We start from the raw sequence: 20,410 nt of genomic DNA on the forward strand, positions 1-20,410 counted from the left end.
GATTGGCTGAGTCTTCAAAAGCCTGACTAAATCATAGATTGTTAGTAGCAAAATCTAGGCATTTTCAAACCCTGTGTTAAAAGTTAAATGGTAGTAAAGAGTCATTCTGTTTGGGGGCATCTCAGAGCAATCTGAGAACCAGGCCTAGAGGGAGGAGGTCTTGGGCTCAGCACTTGACCCCCATTGCCTAGCCCTTACCACTCTTTTGCCTTGGAACCAATAAATGGCACTGATTCTAAGACAGAACCTAAGGGTTTGGGGGGGTTTTAGGTGTCATTATTTCTGAAATCAGACATTTAGAATTATATAATATTTGACTGAGTTGCAACTTACTTTGGATTCATTCAGTCAGTCAATAAATATTTATTGAGCTCTCCTTTTTGCAAAGTACTCTGGTGGATGCTCTGGGGCATACACATATGAAAACAGTTCCCTACCGGGAGCTTAAAGTCTAGTGGGGAAACATAAGACAACAAAAGTATCAACAACAGAGAGTAGGATGTGGTGATGGTCATAAAAGAGGTACAAAAAATGCTGTAGGAGTTCCGAAGCATCATGGAAAAGTAGGAAAACTCTGGATTTAAAGTCAAAGCATCTGGATTCAAATCTGAGCTCCTTTACTTACTAGTCATGTAGCCTTGGGCAGGTCCCTAAACCTCCCTAGCCCTCATTTCCCTCACTTGTTTAAAAACAAAAGAGAGAAGTCTGGGGTAGTTGTGCTTTATTATCCTGAGAATACTATGTCCTATTTGGTAAAGAAAGGGCACTAGCAAAAAGTTTCTTCAGGCAGGTGGCAACTGAGCTGTGCCTTGAAAGACAGATGGAGTTCTGGTGGATTCATATAAGGAAAAGAGCATTGCAGAGGGGAAGAAAGAAAGCCTGAAGCCAGATTAGGAAAGATCTTAAAAATGATAAGCTAAGTAAGGAATGTGAAGTTGGCTTGGTAGGCTTTTGGGAGCCACTGAATGTTGGATCAGAGATATGGAATGGGAAGATCAGCATGTCAGCAATTGAGACCCAGAAAGGATCTGAGCTGCCCGAGGTCATGCATTCATCGAATAATTTAACAGAATCCATATTGACATTTTTTTAAACCCAGGGTCATAGAGGAGTTGGTCTGAGGGGAGAGAGAGACAGAAAGGCAGAGACAGAAAGAGCAAAAAGAGGAGATGAAAGAGGCCAAAAAATATAGGGAATTTACAAGGTAGGAAACAGAAGCAAAATCAAAAGGGAGACGTAAAACAGGTGGTTATAGAAGCAGAAATCAAATAAGTCGGTGCTATGGAAGTCAAGGGAGAAGAGAATCTCACAGAGGAAAGGGTGGCCCCGCCTAGTCCAATGCTATAGAATGTGCAAGAATGGGCAAGAAGGGCTGTGAACAGGCCTTGGGGATGGGGAGTAGAAAACTGTTGAAAAGGATTTCTAATTAAATGCACAAGATAAACAAGTTTCCCATATTTCATGTGATTAAAAGAACAAACAGAACACATTAACATCTGATATCTAAGATAATCTCAAATAATAAAACCATAGAATTTTACACTTGGATGAGACTGTGAATTTTCTAGTCTGGCCAATTTTGTTAGTCTTACCTAGTAATTAAAAAAAGATCACCACTGACCTCAACTGGTCAGCACTTTATTAGCCTCTAAAATAAAATGTGGGTTCTCTAGAAAGTGAAAGAAGCAGTTTCTTTTCAAATAGTCTACAATTCAAATGCTTTATTAATTCAGCCTCTCCTTCCCCTCCATGAGCCTAGATGAGTGAGGCTTATCTGTACTCACCTTACTTTGTAATAGGACTAAAGAATCAGAGAGGGGCAGTTAGGTGGCACAGGGGAGAGAGAACTGGGCCTGAAGTAAGGAAGATTCAGCCTCTTGAGTTTAAATCTGGCCTTAGATATTTCTTAGCTGTGTGATCCTGGGCATGTCACTTAATCTTGTTGGCCTCAGTTTCCTCATCTGTAAAATGAGCTGGAGAAGTAAATGGCAAACCATTCTTTGCCAAGAAGACTACACATAGGGCCACAGAGAATTGGATATGACTGAAAGTGACTGAAGAAGTAGAATCAGAGAATTTTTAATTTGGAAGGAAAACTGAGGCTACCTAGTCCTCTGTTTCTTTATTGAGATTCCTCTGTTTCTCATTCTTAAGAATTTATTAGGATAATGCTCCAGGAGCATGGTCTTAATGGTTTAAATATTCTAGTTGTATCCCTGACTAAGTCAACTATAATTTTGTCATCTAACTTAGTTCTCACCCATTTGCATTAGATCTTTCATTTTTATATTTCTAAGGAAAAGTGTACTTTGACAAATAAATGACTAAAAAAAGGATTTTATTTTATACTTATTTTGCAGTCAGGAAATAAGAGTTCAAATTGTGCCCTCTGACACTGTATGCAAGTCACCTGACCTCTTCAAGCACCAGGAAATTCTCTAAGATTTGCAAGTTTAGTGAGGCAATGATCTGATAGAATGGAAGGAAATTCTACCCATACAAAAGATCTTTGATGTCATATCACTAAAATTCATCATTTTTCACTTCTATGTTTTCGGTATTTAGAAATGAGAAAAGACTCTTACCACCACCATTTTTCCATCCACCAACTTTCTCTTTATTGTAGTCTCTTTGCCATCCCATTTCTGAACCTGATTCAGTGCTCCTCTGTCTAAGGTTATAATTGTCTGCAAAGACAAAGTCACACAATTGGATTGCTTGGAATTGAGCTAAATAAAAAAAAAAATTTAGTGGGGCAGCTAGGTGACTCAGAGGATAGGAAGAGCCAGGACTCTGGATTCAAATGTGACCTCAAACACTTTTCAGCTGGGTGACCCTAGGAAAATCACTTAACACTCATTGCCTAGAACTTACCACTCTTAGAACTAATACATAGAATTTATTCTAACATGAAAGGGAAGGGTTGTTTTTAAAAATGGGTAATTTATCTCATACTGAATCATTGCCATGAATAAGTCACTTGAGGCTTAGCAGTTTTGAGTATAAATAAAGACTTCCCTTTGGGTGCATTGTTAAGTAGTTAGTATAGACAATGGAAAGGAGACATGATCTTGCTACCTCTCCCTGGGTTGATAAGGGACACAGTAGAAAAAAGTTAGCCTCTCACCTTTGTTTTCCTGTTATCTGCTGTGGTTTCTTCAAATTGGTGACCCAGCTTAAAGGAAATTTCTGTGGTTTTAAAAGTACTCTCAGTTCGGATGGTGATAATATCACCCTTCATCCTGATGATCACACTGGGTTTGGCCAAATTTCCCAGTTTTCTGGTGGCTAAACCCACCCCTGAAAATCAGACAACATTAGAATTTTAAGGACTATCAGGAAAAATACTTGCTTTTTTCAAAAGAGAAGGCTGTTAGCCAGGCTCTCCTCTTATTTTGTGAATGTTTCCATGGTGACACAGGTATAGGTTGGACAGGAACCATAACCTTACCAAAGAAGAAATCTTCCTGTCAGTGTTTCATCTCCTAAAAAACATCATCTCTGTAGATTTCTTTTTCTCATACCCTCAGTAAAATCCAATTTTCAGGAATGAATTGAGCTTCCAAAAGCCTAGCATAAGATCTCTTGGTTTCAAAACCCTTACACACAAAAAGAAATACATTTCAGTAGAATAAGCATTCTAAATTTTAAAAAATTCTAGCTTACAGTCGCATTAATTACTTTTCTTCACCACCCTAAGACAGATTTATCCCCTCTGTGGGAATTACAAATGCCCAAAGAGAAAAAAAATGAGAGTGATAAATAAATCCAAGTAAAGGAATCAGTGCTAAAGCTTATTGTATGGATTAAAGCATTAAACATTACATTGATTCAACAACCCGTATTAAGTATCTACTGTGTACAAAGCACTGTCTCCAGTAAAGGATATAGGAATTAGAAGCCATGAGGCACATGGAGATGGATAAGTTAACCAAATTCAAAGGAATGTCTTGAGGAGGAGGAGAAGTGGATAGAATGCTCAATTTTAAATCAGGCAGATGAGAGTTCATATGCAGTCTCCAAAAACTCATTGCTTTGTGAGCTCCTTGACCCTCAGTTCTTTTGTATTTGTTTGTTTGTGTGCTTATTGTTTGTTTATTTTAAAACTCTTTCCTTCTGGCTTAGAACCAATTCTGTGTATTGGTTCCAAAGGAAGAGTGATAAGGGCTAGGCAATGGGGTTAAGTGACTTGCCCAAGGTCACTCAGCTGATGTCATATTTGAACCTAGGACCTCCCATCTCTAGGCCTAGCTCTCAATCCACTGAGCTACCCAGCTGCCCCCTGTATTTAAAATTATTTAAAAATATACATTTTGCATTAAAAATTTCTATCACCTACCTCATGTGACTATTAGTAAGATCAAACAAGATAACACAATATGAAGTGCTTGCAAATCTTAAAGAGCCAACCAAATATTATCTGTCAAACATTATTACTAATAAATATTAGTATTTCTCATGATATCTAGGACTATATAAAAGGACAATTAAGAAACTACACTAAAAAGTTTCATCCCTACAGCACACCTGGTATAGATTTATAGTAACACAATTGGAACACTACATAAACTTATACCTCTTTACTATAGTATCAAAATATAAGATTAAAACATGACCTTAATAAATAGCAAAGGTGGGAATAACCAGAAGGAAGTTCAAAGGGGGCAGTGGAAAGAATAAATTGGCTGGTGAAAAGAAAGGTAAAATAACCTAATATATGTTAAGAACCCAGAATGTTAGAGCTGGAAGGTATTAGAGACATCTTTTCAAACCCTCTCATTTCATAAATGAGGGAATTGGGACTCAGCCACTCATTAATCAGACTAGATTACTCAACTAATTGTAGAGTTATGAAAATTGATGAGTTTTTCAGAAGAGAGAATATAATAAACTGAGCATGGGAAAAATCACACAGTTAAAGAATAAGAGGTGAAATAAGAATTAGAGAAGATACAGACAGGAAGGAAGGAAAGAAGGAAGGAAGGAAGGAAGAAAGGAAGGAAGGAAGGAAGGAAGAAAGGAAGGAAGGAAGGAAGGAAGGAAGGAAGGAAGGAAGGAAGGAAGGAAGGAAGGAAGGAAGGAAGGAAGGAAGGAAGGAACAAAGAAAGGAGATTAAAAACATTACTACTTTGTTCTAAACACCTAGATAAGTATTGATGATTCAAATACAAAAGCAATGGAAAGAGTTCCTAGAAACAATAGGCACTGGAAAGTCAGGGTCAGAGAAGGGTTCTTTGGTACAGAAAGTGACAGAGATAGTGAGTGCAGATATGGTAGAACTTTGTCTTAGAAAAGTTAACTATAAGACTTTTAGTAAAGTAAATCTTACTCTTTCATTGATTTCTATTGTAAATTTGATGATGCACTGCCACAGAAAAGTTGGCAAGTAGTTTAGAAGTGCCCCAGACTGTGCCAAGATAGCCATTTTCAAATTCCAGCAACATTATATCAGCTGAAGTTAATAGCTAGCCACTATGTTGATAACATTTTTTAAAACTCTGAGACTCCTATGGCTACTATTCATCACCTTGCCATTATTACTCATGATCTCTGCCTTTATTAACATTTAATAGACTAACCAAAAGTTTGGGTGCCTTCAAGACCACATACATTATAAAGCAGGTAAAACAAAAAAGTTCTTTCAGAATTTGTAAAGTTACAATAAAGTGAACATTGACTAGTTGGTTTTCATCTCTAGTGTGACTGAAATGATACAGATGGTCTAAATGATCTATTAGGTCCCTTTTAGCTTTAAATTTATGATCCTATGAAGCAATTAGGGTTAGAAGTAAAAAAATCTTTTTGCATTAACCATCCCATAATGGATAAAAACTCCATCTTATTCTATCCCAAGTGAGAAGCAGATGTTGGCAGTTGTAGACAGGAACAATCAGAAGTCACAAAACATTCTGAAAACTCTGTTAAATCAGAGCAGATTCTCTCCTCTTCCTGGAGAGAAGATGGAGATAGCTAGTTGCATGACTTTATGGAGACAACAGATTTGGGCAGTCAAAAGGACTTATTTCTTAAAATTAAAGAATGAAAAGAAGCATAAGTTTATGACAGGTAGTGTACCTTGATTTTGCTTTACAATCCACTCTTAAAGAGAATATGGACATTGGAATCAATGAAGACAGATTCACTATTCCTTCAGTATTCTCTACACTTATATACCATCATTTCCATTCTTACTTCCTCTTACCTCTATCTTGTCTTCCTCTGAAAATAGCTAACCAAAGAATGACTCTTTTGGTTGTCCTTGCATAAACTGCTGAGATAATGATGTGGAACCCAGTGGTAGGGACAAAGAAGAGTAGTTTCTCCTAGGAATTGGTAATTATCTAGAATTCCCCTATACAAACAATTGCATTGCTGAATAAGAGGACAAGCAAAATCAATCTAACTCAGATAGTGAACATGCTATGCCTAGGCAAACAGCAAACTCTTCAATTTGGGGCCATTTAATATTATTTCCATTCCTTTTTTTCTGGAGTATGCTGGTCCCTAGAAATCCAAGTGGCAAATGAGAATAGATGAGTTGATTGACAAAGCTTCTAAATGTCTCCCCTTCATTTTAAGAATTTTGAAATAAAAGAAAGAGCAAAGAACCAAGGCAAGAAATCATTATGCGATGTTTGATGCATCCTACTTCAGCAACCTCCTTACATACAGATGCACTAATTTGTCCTAGAGAATGAGGAGATGAATGACTACTTTCTCAAGAAGACTCTCCTGAAACAAAATTTTTAAAAAACAGTGTTTCTCACCCAGAGCTTTCATGTAATCCTCGAAGTTTTCACTGGAGACCAGTTTCCAGGTTCCCACAAATCGGTTACACATGGTGCTGGATCTGTTGGGCACTAAATGGTGACCCTGGAAAAGAAAATCAGTCCCAGCTCTCAGTGGAAGGCAGAATAACTTGAATTGCAGCAGCTTCAATGGCATCTTTTCAAAGATGTTCTGGACATGTGACTATCACCAACATCCAATGGGGAAAGGCAGTGTCAGGGCAAGGCAATGAAAGAACCTCCACTTCATAGCACTGCTCATTCATTTATTTGGCACCGAAGAGGATCCCACCCACATTCTCATTTTTCTCCAAAATAGGGTTTGTGTTGTGTTTTTTTTTTTTAATGATAAAGGAGTCACCTAAGTGCTAAAGCAAAAGAAATTTTAAAGAAGAGGAAAAAAAAAGAAGAGGAAAGGGAAAAAGAAAGCTTTGTTGGACCCACTTTTAAATATTTTTTTGACCCATAGTAGTTTAGAAAAACTTATTCCTCCACATGTTTAATACAAGTATAAAATACAATTATTAGTAAAGGAGAAAATAATTGAAAATCCCTTCGGGACACCAGATCCTGACTCCCCACATTCAAGAATTTAGTCCAAGGGAAGAAGGAGGAAGCCGAATCCCTTTACATTGTGAGAACTCTACCCCTCACTGAAATATGCTGGGGTAGGGAAAGGTTGGTAAGTACTATAAGGATTATTCATTCATGAAGGAGGGAGTTGACATAACTCACATTTTCTAGGCAAGCAGAGTGGGCAGACAATGGAGGCACTAAGTATAGTATATGAGCTATGCTCCCATATGGGCAAAGAAGCATCCCCTATGACAGGGTCTAGCTACCACAAAGATTTTCATCTCACAGAAACAGGTATCCCTCATTTATATATTTGATCATATACCTTACAGCTTCCTACAAGTTTTGCTTCCTCATTTATATATTTGCAGACTACTAAATAGGAATGAAGAATGAAAAACTGGATGAAGTTACTGTTAAGTTATGAGGTGGATAAAGGGGATAGAGGGGGCTCACATTGGATGGCTTCAGTTTCAGTTAAATAGGAGTCTGCACCATTTGTCGTGAATTTGAGATTTGGTGGTTAAGCCAAGAGCTTGAGGAGGGTTAAGTTTTCAATAAGTAGGCATAACAATAACTAGTAGTTGTCTAACACTTTAAGGTTTGAAAAGGATTTGCAAAGAGTATGAATTTCTAGAGAAAAGAACAGAATAAGTAAAAGAACAGAGAATACAAGGTGTGCTTGTTGAAAGTGAAGTTCAAAGCTCAGAAACAATATGCTATATATGGGAAAAGCAGTGAAATTGGAAGTCAAGGGACCTGAGTACAAGTTCTGGCAGTCAGTTAAACTTTCTTAACTTTAGTTTCCTTATTGGTAAAATGATCAGATTCTCCATGAATTCTAACTCTTTTGTGGGCACATCCTTGACCATTTAGTGATTAATTTCTTTAAGTCTTTGGCACTCCTTACTAAGATAAGGGAGCTAGGTGGAGCAATAGATAGAACCATAGGCCTGGAGTCAGGAAGACCTAAATTCAAATCCTGTTACACAGTTACTAGCTATGTGACCCTGGACAAGTCATTTAACCCTATTTGCCTCAGTTTCTTCATCTACAAAATGAGCTGGAGAAGGAAATGGCAACCCACTCCTGGATCTTTGCCCAGGAAACACCAATGGGGTCTTGGAGAGTTAGACATAACTGGAAAATAACTGAACAACAACAAACACTAAAATCTCTTGTGCCTTGCCTTGGAGTTAGAATCACAGTATCCCAGGACTGGAAGAGCACTTTTGAGATCATTTACAGATGAGAAAATTGAAGCCCAAGAGATTTGTCCATAGTCACCTAGCTATTGAGTGCAGAGGGAAGAAGAGGCTGGAGAGTAACTGCTCCTACACTATCGCCTGAATTGCCTTGCACCAACTGTGTAAAATGGCAGTGCCCTCTCAGAGAGGGAGTGAGATACTTATATTGGGACACTTAAAGAAAAACCCAAGCCATAAAAGGAATTTTTTACTGTTCTCCCATTTCAATTCATAATCTCAACAAAAATGTCCTCCTACATAGCAGTTAAGCTATGGGGTTTCATTTTGGAAAAGAGTCCAATGGTCTGCTATCTGTTGTTGTTTGCTGTTCAATCATTTAAGTTATGTCTGACTCTGTGACCCTATTTTGGGTTTCCTTGGCAAAGATACTGGAGTGGATTGCCATTTCTTTCTCCAGCTCATTTTACAGATGAGGAAATGGGGACCAACAGGGTTAAATGACTTGTCCAGGAGCATATAGCTGGTGTCTGAGGCCAGATTTGAACTTAGGTCTTCTCAACTCCAAGTCCAGCACTCTATTCATAGATGCTATCAATAGAGTCTCATCTATTACCTAGTTTATGGTTACTTGTAACAGATCATCTCTACTACTATATGATAAAGCTCTTAAGTAATAAAACTTTATTTCCTACAGAGATTCTTGTGTAGAGGGAGGGGAGGAGAAAAGAAAGCATTACTTATTTCTGGAGGTCCCCAGGTAGAAGATAACTAATACCATAGGATTTAGATCTAAACAGAGATATCTCATCCAACAACTCATTTCACTATATGCCAGGTATGTGGTAGGCAGGATTCATGATTAGGGGACAGATGGGATTAGAAGACCTCAAAGGCCTCTTCCAACTCTAAGGTTCCATGAATACTTCTTTGTACCACCTCATCCTGCCTTGCAAACATGGCAGTAGGCAGTCAATTACATAATTGTTGAATGAATGAAACAATAAGGCAAAGATTGAAATAAACAACTAATCCTTTATAGTAAATCAAAGAAAAGTTGCTGACTCTCAGTCAAGGCTTCCTCAGAGGTTGGCAATGGCTGGGCCATAAAGGATCTGTGATTGTAGGCTAAAAACCTAGAAATCACATTTGTCCCAGAAAGCAATGCATTGCTCTGAGATGGAGAACACTAACTGAATTTTATAGTTAAGAATCTTAGCCATAAAAATCAACCTTTTCATTGAAATCCTGTAGTTGGAATTGTGTTGACTTCTGAAAAGTGTTTAAGGTTGGAGCTAAAGTAATTCTGATTGTATTGAAAAGTCTTTTGGGGCAATATGGAGGAGTAACTACAACAGCTCTATGTCATCATGCGAATCCTCTCTGACAAGATTAAAATAGGAGTGAAAGAATCAATAAGGAGACAGTATGAAACAACTTTCTAGAAAAGAAAAACCCAAAAGGTAGACAGAGACCATCTGGGGAACTGAGGTGAGAGGAGAGCAGAGCCAGCAAGAGGCTGTAGCAAGGAGGATAGAACAAACCAAGAACAAGACACACACACACACACACACACACACACACACACACACACACACACACCTGCTGTCCCGGGTTTTGAACCTAAGTACAATATAACATTCAAACTCTGAGATCCTGCCTGGGCAAATAGTGGTCCAAGCCAATCCACATCCCTTGAAATTTCAAACCTGTGAAGAAGTCCAGAGTCTGAGCCCAGGGCAGTCTGGGCTGAAGGGGACTGTGTGGGCCCAAAGAGAGGCCAAGATTTCCAAACTGGGCTTGGGATAAGAACATAGTACACAGTTTGGGGTGACTGATGGTAATAAGTACTGATCTTTCTGCCTAAAGCTTAGGGCAGATTCTAATTACACACACCCAAGCCTGAAGAAAGTCTTTAAGCTATCAGCATATCAAGGGTCAATTGAATCAGCAGGAGGTGGGGGAAGGGCTCCCAGAGCTCTCAGCCCTCAGACCCAGAAAATAAACTGAGAATAACTTCAAGCAATGACTGAAGAGGTACCCCAACTTCCCAGAAAACAGAACCTACCTATAAAAAGGTAGGAAAAATAAGCAAACAAAAAATAAGCAACTAACTCTAAAGAATTTTTATGGAGACAGACAAACACAGAAGAGAACAGTAAAGGAAACATATGCAAACTCCAAAAAAAAATGACTCATTTTAAGTCACTTGTCTATAGTCACAGAATGTCAGAGGCAGTATTCAAAACCCAAATATTTCTCACTTTATATCTAGCACTCACCCTACTACTTTTAGACTATTTCTGAATATATAATCTTTTTCTAAGAACTTTTATGAAATATGTTTATAAATGGAAATTAATGCTGCTAAAGATGTGAAAGTATATTGACTACCATTTCAAAAGACTGAGCATGGGAGCAACTGAGTGGCTCAGTAGATTGAAAGCCAGGCTTAAAGATGGGAGGTCCCAGATTAAAATCTAGCCTCAGACACTTCCCAGCTGTGTGACCCTGGGCAAGTCACTTAACCCCCATTGCCTACCCCTTACCTTTCTTCTGCCTTGAAACCCATACACAGTATTGATTCTAAGATGGAAGGTAAGGGTTTTTTTTTTTAAGAGTTTATTTATTTATTTGTTTTTCTTGTTTATGGTACCAGAAAGCCAAGTAAAATTATTTTTATTTTTTTTATTTTTTACCAATTACATGTAATAACAAACAAGTTTTCTGAAATTATATGATCCAAATTGTCTCTCTCCCTCCTCTCCCAGAACTCACAAGCAATTCAATCTGGGTTATACATATATTTCATACAAAACACATTTCAATATTATTCATTTTTGTAATTAATCATATAAAGCCCAAATCAAGAAACAAAACTGCAAATAAACAAGTAAGAAATTGCATATTTTTATCTGCATTCAACTCCAACAGTTCTTTTTATGGAGTTGGATAGTATTCTTTGTCATAAGTCCCTCAGCATTGCCCTGGATCACTGTCTTGCTGAGTGTAGAAAAGTTTCTCACAGTTGATTATTTCACTATATTGCTGTTACTGTGTAAAATATTCTCTTGTTTCTGCTTATTTCACTATGCTTCAGTTCATGTAGGTCTTTCCAGCTTTTTCTGAAACCCTCCTGTCATCATTTATAGCACAATAGTATTCTATCACCATCATATACCACAATTTGTTCAGCCATTCCCGAATTGATGGACATCTTTTCAATTTCTAACTCTTTGCCACCACAAAAAGAACAGGTATAAATATTTTTGTTCAAGCAGCTATACCATTAAGAGTTTGACATGGATGTAAATAGTCAAGAAAGGAGATTGAAAAAGATAGGTAGGAGGAGAACCAAGAGAAAATAATGAAAACCCTAAAAGGAGAGAGTATCCAGGAGGATAGCGTAATCAATCATATTAAATTCTACAGAGAGATCAAGAAAGTTGAAGACTGAGAAAAGACCATTTGATTTGGTCACTGAAAGATCATTAGCAATTTTTAAAATTAAATTTTATTTTTTTCCACTCAATGAAAATATATTTTTCTCCCTCCCTTGTTGAGAGAAAAAAAAAAAGCCTCTGCTACAATCACATAGAGCCAAGCAAAACAAATCTTCTTATTGATCAAGTGCAAGATATATATGATACATATAACTTCAGAAAATGTATATGGACATTTGTTATTGCATGCAATTGGTAAAATAAAATATTTTATAATAAAAAGACATATGTGAGTCATTCTACATCCTGAGTCTATCACCTCTATAAAAGGAGATGGGTAGCATGTTTCTTCTGGAGTCCTCTGGACTCCTACCTAGCTGGAAATTGTGTTGATCAGAGTTCCTAACTCTTTCAAAGTTGTTCATATTTATGATAATGTTGTTGTATAAATTGTTTTCCTGGTCCTGCCCTCTTTGTTCTGAGCCAATTCATACAAGTCTTCCCAGGTTTCTCTGAAATTGTCCCCTTCATCTTCCTTCTCTTCAACATAATGGTGTTCTGTAATATATCATAACTTTTCCAGCTATTTCTCAATTGGTTGGTATTAGTTTGTAATTCTTTGCCACAAAAAAAGAATTATCAGCTGTATTTTTGAACATATAGGTTCTTTTCTTCTTTTTTTTCATCTCTTTGTGATATAGGTCTATTAACAATGTCTCTGGGTCAAAAGGTATACATAGTTTAGTAGCTTAGGAGGAATAATTTCACAATGCTTTTCAGTATAACTGGACCAGTTCTCTGTTCCACCAGCAGCAAATGGCTGAACCTATTTTCCCACAACATCTCCAGCATTCGCCATTTTCCTTTTGGCAATTTTAGAGAGAGCAATTTCAGTTGAATGATGAAGTAAAAACAAAATTGCAGAAAGTTTTGAAGAAAGTGAGTGTTGAGGAAGTGGAGGAAATGAGTGTAGGTGGTTTTTTAAAGGAGTTTAGCTAAAAACAGGAGGGGAGATACAGAATGATAGCTGGCTGGGATTTTAGATACTTTTTTTAAGGGCAGATGAGACTTGAGTTGTCAGCTTCAGAGAAAGAACCAGTAGAGAAGGAATAGAAAGAACCATAAAAAAGGAAATTGGAACAAGAATGGGAAAAATCTGTTGGAGAAGGGAGAAGTCCCTGTAAAATTAAAAATTAATATCCAATGCTCCAAGTATTATATTTTATAAGATTTATTAATAATCACTTGAAGTAGAGGAAAGGGACAGCCTTCAGTAAATGCAGTTTCCCAGATAGCTCACATGGGAGAAGAGAGAGAGAGGGCGGAGCTACATAAACTTATCTTCAAAACATAAGGACTCAAGGAATGCTAGGAAATGTAGTTCAAATGGTACAAATTCTAATTACACATCCCTGAATCTTTTAATAAACTCAACTCAAGCTAGTTTACCAGAAGCAATTGCTAGATTTCCAGTGAGTATTTACATCTTTGAAAATGGCAAATACTGCAAATCAGGACTTGATTTGTTGTTTTATTGATGGTGTCTTAGGAAAGAGTTGGTGACAATGTTAATAATGCAGATTAAACAAAACTGTGTGGGGCACACATGTTTCCTCTCCCCCCCAAAAAAAGTCTACTGTTAAACATTCACCAGGACACTATAGCTTTTATGACACTTTTTGTACATAAGTCAATATTAGTGAATATATTGGAGCCTACTTGCACCTACCATATGTTTTCCTATGGCTCTGTGTTTAGCTTGCATTTTAATTCATCTGAGATTCTGGCATTTATGATTCACAGCTATCTAGCAACAGCCAAAGAATATTGGCATTAAAAATGTGTCTTGGCAACGGGAATTAGCTTGAGATCATTGCTAGTGCTACACTAATACACTGTTTATGGAACCTGAATTTGTCTAACCATTCTGCAAAGTGATTTGGAATTATATGCAGAAAGTTATTAAACTGTTGCTCACTCTGTATATCACTAGGTCTATTCTCGCAAAGACAAGAAAGAAAGAACTTAATGTGTACAAAAATAATTATAGCAGCTCTTTTTGCAGTGGCAAAGAATTGGAAATTGATAGAGGTGTCCATTAGTTGAGGGACAAACAAGTTTGCATATGTCTACCTACAGAGAAAGAACTGATAAAGAGAAATAAGTAAGACATGGCTTTATATACATATATCTCTTTTCATCAAGTGATGCCTTCTCTAACAGGGGAGAGGAAGGAGGGAGGAAGTTTAATGAATATTTTAATACAACAACCAAATTGATAAATTTTATAGATGTGATAGTCTATGGGAGGAGAATGCCATCAGAAGAATCAAATGTTGCAGAGATTGAGAATGAGTTTTGAACAGAAGTCATCAGATTTGGCAATGAAGACATCATTGACAACTTTAAAGAGAGTTTGATATGAATGCTGAAGTCAAGGTCAAATTATAAAGATTGAAAACGAATGTAGTGAAAGGGAAGTAAACATTACAAAACTGACAGAAAAATGTAGAAAGATCCTATTGTGCTCATTATTTTTCAATTATTTTTTTTAAGGCATTGAATTTGTTAGAACAAAATACTACCTTGAAGACTTTCTTCCAACAAGATATTTCTTGTACAAAAATGAAAATTATTAAATATTCCTTGAAAGATTAAATAACTTAGGGAAGCTCCCTAAGTGCACAGTATGATTTAGTGACAATAAACTACACCCATGAGATGAGATTAACTTCATTTGATCACCTTTGGGTGGTGTACAAAACAGGGGAATGTGTTCAACAAAGATGTCTGCCATTTTCACAGAGTGTACCTAGTACAGAATCCAAGTAGAAGAGAGATACCATATAGATAGTAAAGTCTTCTAGATTCTGTTGCTTTTACATGACATCATGCTATTCACATCAAGGTCCAAAATATTATAGAGCTTTTGGAAAAAAGTAATAATTAATCAAAAGAGTCTAATCTAATCATCCTCAAAGGAAAAATCAAGTGAATGAAGAATGCCTATTGTTCAGATTATGTTCTAAAGTTTGATAGACCACTTTAAACAGACAGTAGAAACAGACAATGAGATTAGACTCAATATTAAACAGCAGGAGGAAATGTAGTTTTATTGCCTATAGGAAATTGCAAAGCTTCTTTAAGGACCCTAAACTCCACCCAGAAACAGAGCTCCTATTGTTTATCTGTATGACCATGAGTCATGGAGCAATATATTTCTAAAACTGAATCACACAGAGGGCAATAGTGAGGGGCATGGTGGGAATGAGTAAACTGCAATATAAAGGAAATAAGAAACTTTGAAGAACATGAGTAAAAATATCATCAAAGATATGTATGATTACAAAAGAAGATGAGCTGGTCACATGATAAGCAAGAGGGGTATCCTGTGAACCCTTCTGGTACCTTCACACTGTCATTTGAAAGTGATGTTGATCACGAGCATGTTAGGGAGACAGTCTTTGATGAACTTGTGGTAGGCTATGAATAAGAGTCACTTGGACAAGCTGACATTGATGGGTTGCAAAATCAGTACTATTGGAGGGAAAAAAAACACATTGAAACCTTAGACCCATTTGAGTATTTGTGTATAGAAAGAAGAATGCTAAAGGGCAAAAAGAGCAGAAGTAAAATCAGATGCCAAGGCAGTATGCCAATATGAGATTTTCTAAGAAAATATCCTTGATCCAACTAGGAGAATTATGCTGAATCTCATTCATTCTAAACCTAAGACTTATTCTTTCTCACTTCTTTGTGGAATATTTGACTTTTCCTGAAATCCTTGCAGAATCTCAACTCATGGCAATGCTTTAGCTAATTAAAAGCAAAGAATGCTACAAATCATGGTTTTTCTGGGATGGCTTCATCTGTGACTCTAAATAGGAGTCAGCTGTGTAACTCACATAACTCAGTAGATAGACTAGTGGGTCTGGAGTCAGGAAGACCTGAGTTCAAATCCAGTCTTAGATATTTACTAGCTGTGTGACCCTGGGCAAGTCACTTAACCTTTATTTGCCTTAATCCTCTGGAGAAGAAAATGGCAGTCTACTCTAATACCTTGCCAAGAAAATTCTATGGACAGTTGGCCATAGGTTCATGAAGAATTGGACATGAGACTGAACTACTGAACACCAACAACAAATAACTATAAAATAAGGAGATTAGCCTCTGGAGGATCTTTGGAGGATTGCTAAGTGTCCTCTTTTATACTTCTGACACTGTAAAACTATATGATTTTGATGCTAGTTCCTGGGCAGAGTTTCAACTTAAAAAGGTGCCGTGAATATTACCTTCCTTTTCTACTCCATCCAACAATTACAATCAAGTGTGAATTCTTCAACTAGAAACAAATCTGGAACTTGATAAAAGCTCTCCAAATTAGTAACTTTGCCATGCTGTAATCTAAAGTGACTAAATCAATAATTCCCATGTGACAAAGAGGAACATTAAAGGTAATGATTAACAATACACTCACTAAGTGAAATACCATGGAGCAAATGTGTTTTGTGTTCCTGAACTGAAGTTTCTTTCCTAATTTGGGCCTAAGAAGCTAATAAATATAGTTGTAGGGGAAATGTTCTTAATAGCAATTTGAACATAAACCACATCTACCTGATATTTCCTACCAACATATTTGGAGCTATTTCAATTTATTCATAAATTGCAAGTGCTACCCAGTGTAGCAGTATCATGCAGGTTTGGAAAGCCTATATAAAACCAGGGCACTTGACCCAGCCCATTTAGCAAATCTGCTGAGGCACTGAGTTCAGCTTAATGGAAGATAGAGAGATCAGAAAAGAAGACTAAATTATAGCTCCAGCCAAACCTTGTTCTCAGTCTCTGTGAATTAATCAGAATCACAGAAACAGCATTTGAGAGTTTGAAGGGACTTCATTGGACATCCAGGTCACCCAATACACAAAAGGAATCCCTTCTACAAAAAATATGTCTCAATCTCTGCTGGAAGACTTCCAAGGAGAGCAAACCTACCACCAACTAGAAAGAGTATTTTGCCTTTGGATTATTCTCATCATCACAAAGTTTTTCCTGCCATTGAACCTAAACTTGCCTTTGCCATTTTGCTAATTGCTTCTGGTCCTGCCTTCTGGAGTCAAATGGAACAAGTTCTATCCCTCTTTTATGTGATAACCCTTCAAATATTTGAACAAGGCTATCAAGGTTCCACACACACACACACATACATACAATACACTTCTTTGTTCCAAGCTTAACATCCCCAATTACTTTAACTAAATTACAATTCACTTTATCTTCCAGAGGGAATACCTACCTACTGTTAAATTTATTTGTGGTTGAGACTGAAATATATTAATATGTGGTTACCAGGGATTTAATTTCTAAATCCTAAAATGAATTACTAAAGTAAAATGTAATTTATGGTAGTTTATTTTATAATAGAGGTTAGATTTTAAGGAAGCGAGGAAAGTGTAGAGAGGGAGAGAGAGATCTGGCTTCCTTAGAGCCAGATAGAAATTCTAAGGCCCTCCCTTTCTTGGAGGTGTAAACCTCCTAGAAAGGCAGGGTTACTAAGTTACTAAGTTAGCCTTTCACTCACCAATGGTGACTGTCTAAAAGGAAAGCAGTCTGAGGTCTCCTGCAGGGGTCCAGTTCCACAGCCAAGTCTGAGTGTCCATCTTCCAGTCTCTCCTCCGAGTGAGAGTACTTTGATCTAACTAGAATCAAATCGAATATTTCTTCTTCTGGCCTCTGGTTCTCTTTTTAAAGATCTTTTTCTCTTCTGTCACCTCCCCCAAATTTCATGTCTACCAATCACATCAGACACTCCTCTCCAGGACTGCCCACTCTTTAGTTCACACCTTCTTTGGTTAGATTATACCTTTTTTGGTTACTTAACACCTTTTTTGGTTAGTTCACCTTTTGTAGTTAGTTAACAACTTTTTGTAGTTAAAATGTGTACATATACTTCAAATACTGAGTTATCACCTTTTGGGGATTAGAATCTAAAAATAGATTGTGGATTACAATTCAATCTTCCCAATAAAGGAAGAGATAAGAACCTTCATTGTTACAATCAGGGGGTTACAATTTAATCTTCACAATAAAGGAAGAGCTAAGTATCTTCATTGTTATATCAGGGAATAGCTAAATCCAATCTTCACATTACCTATATTCCTTTAAAAAAAAAAAAGATCTTTCTTTCTGTCCCCATAACAACTCTAAAACAGAGGGAAAGACAGGCAAATGGAGTTAAGTGACTTGCCCAGGGTCACCTAGGTAGGAAGTATCTTGGGCCAGATTGGAACCCATCTCTAGAACTGGTTCTTAATCCACTGAGCCAACTCACTGTGCCCTTGAAGGAATATAAAGATTTCAAGAAACACAGGTGAGGATGGAAGTGTATTTCAGGCTTTCAATACAACCCGTGCAAAGGCACAGAAATGGAAAATGGAATGGAGAGTTGAGGAACAGAAAGTTGGCCATTTGGGCTAAAATTTAGAGTGTTTGAAGGAAAACTGTGAAATATAGAAGGAAAGCTAGGCTAGCATGATATCCACCCAGTTTCAGAGGATCATTGATCCTATCTGCACAACATCTCACAACTTCATTCACTGTGCCTCTACCAACACCCTTGCTAACTCTGGCCTAAACTATTTCAAGAGCCTTCTATTATTTGTCCTTCCTGGTTTCTGACTCATCCCTCTCCAATCCATTCTAATAAAGCTGAATATTGATATTTCTCAAACAGAGATCTGACCCCATTATTCAAGAATCATCAGTGTCTTTAGAATAAAACACAAAATCCTTCAACTGGCATTTAAAGCCCTCTACAAGCAATGACACATCTGTCATTTCCATCTTATTTCATATTACTTCACCTCAAATGCTCTCCTTTTCAGTCAGACTGATCTATTAGTTATTCTCTATGCGTGACATTCTACTTTTGTACCTCAGTATAAGGGGCTACCCTTTCCTACTCCACCTCTGTAAGCATTTGCTTCTAACTTCCCCTTCCCAGAATCCCTAACTTTCTTCAAAGTTTAGGTGTTATCTCCTGATACAAGACTTTTCCTGACAGCTCCTTTTGACCTGGAATTTATTATCATTCTCTTCCTCCTGAAATCACTTTTTATTACCATTTATATTTTATATTTACTTCTTTGAGAATATATTGAATTCCCTGAGTAAAATGTAAACTCATTAAGAGCAGGTAGCAAGTATCTTATAACAGTCGACATTTAATGTTTATTAAATAGGATTGAATTAGGAAGGATTTAAAATGTCAAGCTGAGAGGTTTGTATTTGTTCTCAAGGTAATAAGGGCCAGAAAAGATTACAAAAGAATGACATAGTATCCCCTGTGCTTCAGGATATTACTTTTTTCACTTCATGGAAGATGGATTGAAGAAGGAAAAGATTGACAGCCAAGACACAAAAAGCTATTAAAAACCATCAAAAGATCTAGGTGAGAGGTGATAATGACTTGGACTAGGGCTTTGAGAGTGAAGAGAAGAGGATGACTGTCTCAGATATTGTGGAAGTACAATTCATAAAGTTTGCCAACTGACTCAATCTAAGGGGTGAGAAAGTAGAAAGTTTGAATGAGGTTGAGACTGAGTTTTTGAGCTTGGATGACTGGAAGAATGTATGAGTTCTCAATAGGAATAGGGAAATATAAAAGTCCAGTTGCTTTGTGGAAAAGATTATGTAATGAGTTCTATTTTAAATATGTTGTTTAGGGCAAACCAATGGGATGTCCAATGGTAGCTGAATATTCAAGAGAAAGTCTGATGCTGAACATATAGATTTAAAAGTAATCTGAGTGGAGATGATAATTGTAGTTGAATCCATAGTAGTTGATGAGATTGTCCAGTGAGAAGACATGGAAAAGAGAGCACTGGGAAATTTCATAAATAATGATCTTAAAAAGGAGATTAAAAAGAAGTGGGAGAAGAAACAGGAGACAGTTCTACAAAAACACAGGGATGAAAAATTATCTAGGTGTTCAAGTAAAACATTGTAGAGAAGTTGGGAGGGATAAAGGCAAAGAAAGGGACACTGAGTTTAACATTTAAGAAATTGTTGATAACTTTGTAGAGAATAGTCTCAGGGATGTGGCAGGATCAGAAGCCAGATTGTCAAAGATTTAGAAGTAAGTGAAAAGTGAGGAAATAGAAGAAATGAAGGTGGGAAACTTTTTCTAAGAGTTTAGCTGTGAAAGAAAAAAGTACAGAATGAGAGTTTGAGGACATGGCAGCATAAATTGGAGGCTTTTGCTTTATTTATTTATTTGTTTGTTTGTTTGTTCATTTATTTATTTATTTTAAGAATGAAACAGACCTGTACATATTTCTAGGTAATAGAGAAGTAACTAATAAATTAGAAGGCATTTAAAGTGATTAAAAAATGATTGAAA

The 20,410-nt window shown here is 36.8% G+C and overlaps 1 protein-coding gene across 1 annotated transcript in view; it reads right to left on the bottom strand.

Moving 5' to 3' along the window:
• The window catches only part of LOC100019538 (myelin P2 protein), a 32,509-nt gene that overhangs the window by 4,904 nt on the left and 7,195 nt on the right, over positions 1-20,410 (bottom strand). The window contains exons 2-4 of the mRNA XM_007486905.2: positions 6,768-6,873; positions 3,128-3,300; positions 2,586-2,687 (exon numbers count right to left, since the gene is read on the bottom strand). Of these exons, the coding sequence (XP_007486967.1) occupies positions 2,586-2,687; positions 3,128-3,300; positions 6,768-6,840 (348 nt within the window). The 5' untranslated portion in view covers positions 6,841-6,873. The remainder of the gene's footprint in view (positions 1-2,585; positions 2,688-3,127; positions 3,301-6,767; positions 6,874-20,410) is intronic.

This window comes from Monodelphis domestica, chromosome 3 (genome assembly GCF_027887165.1).
Source record: "Monodelphis domestica isolate mMonDom1 chromosome 3, mMonDom1.pri, whole genome shotgun sequence".
NCBI lineage: Eukaryota > Metazoa > Chordata > Mammalia > Didelphimorphia > Didelphidae > Monodelphis > Monodelphis domestica.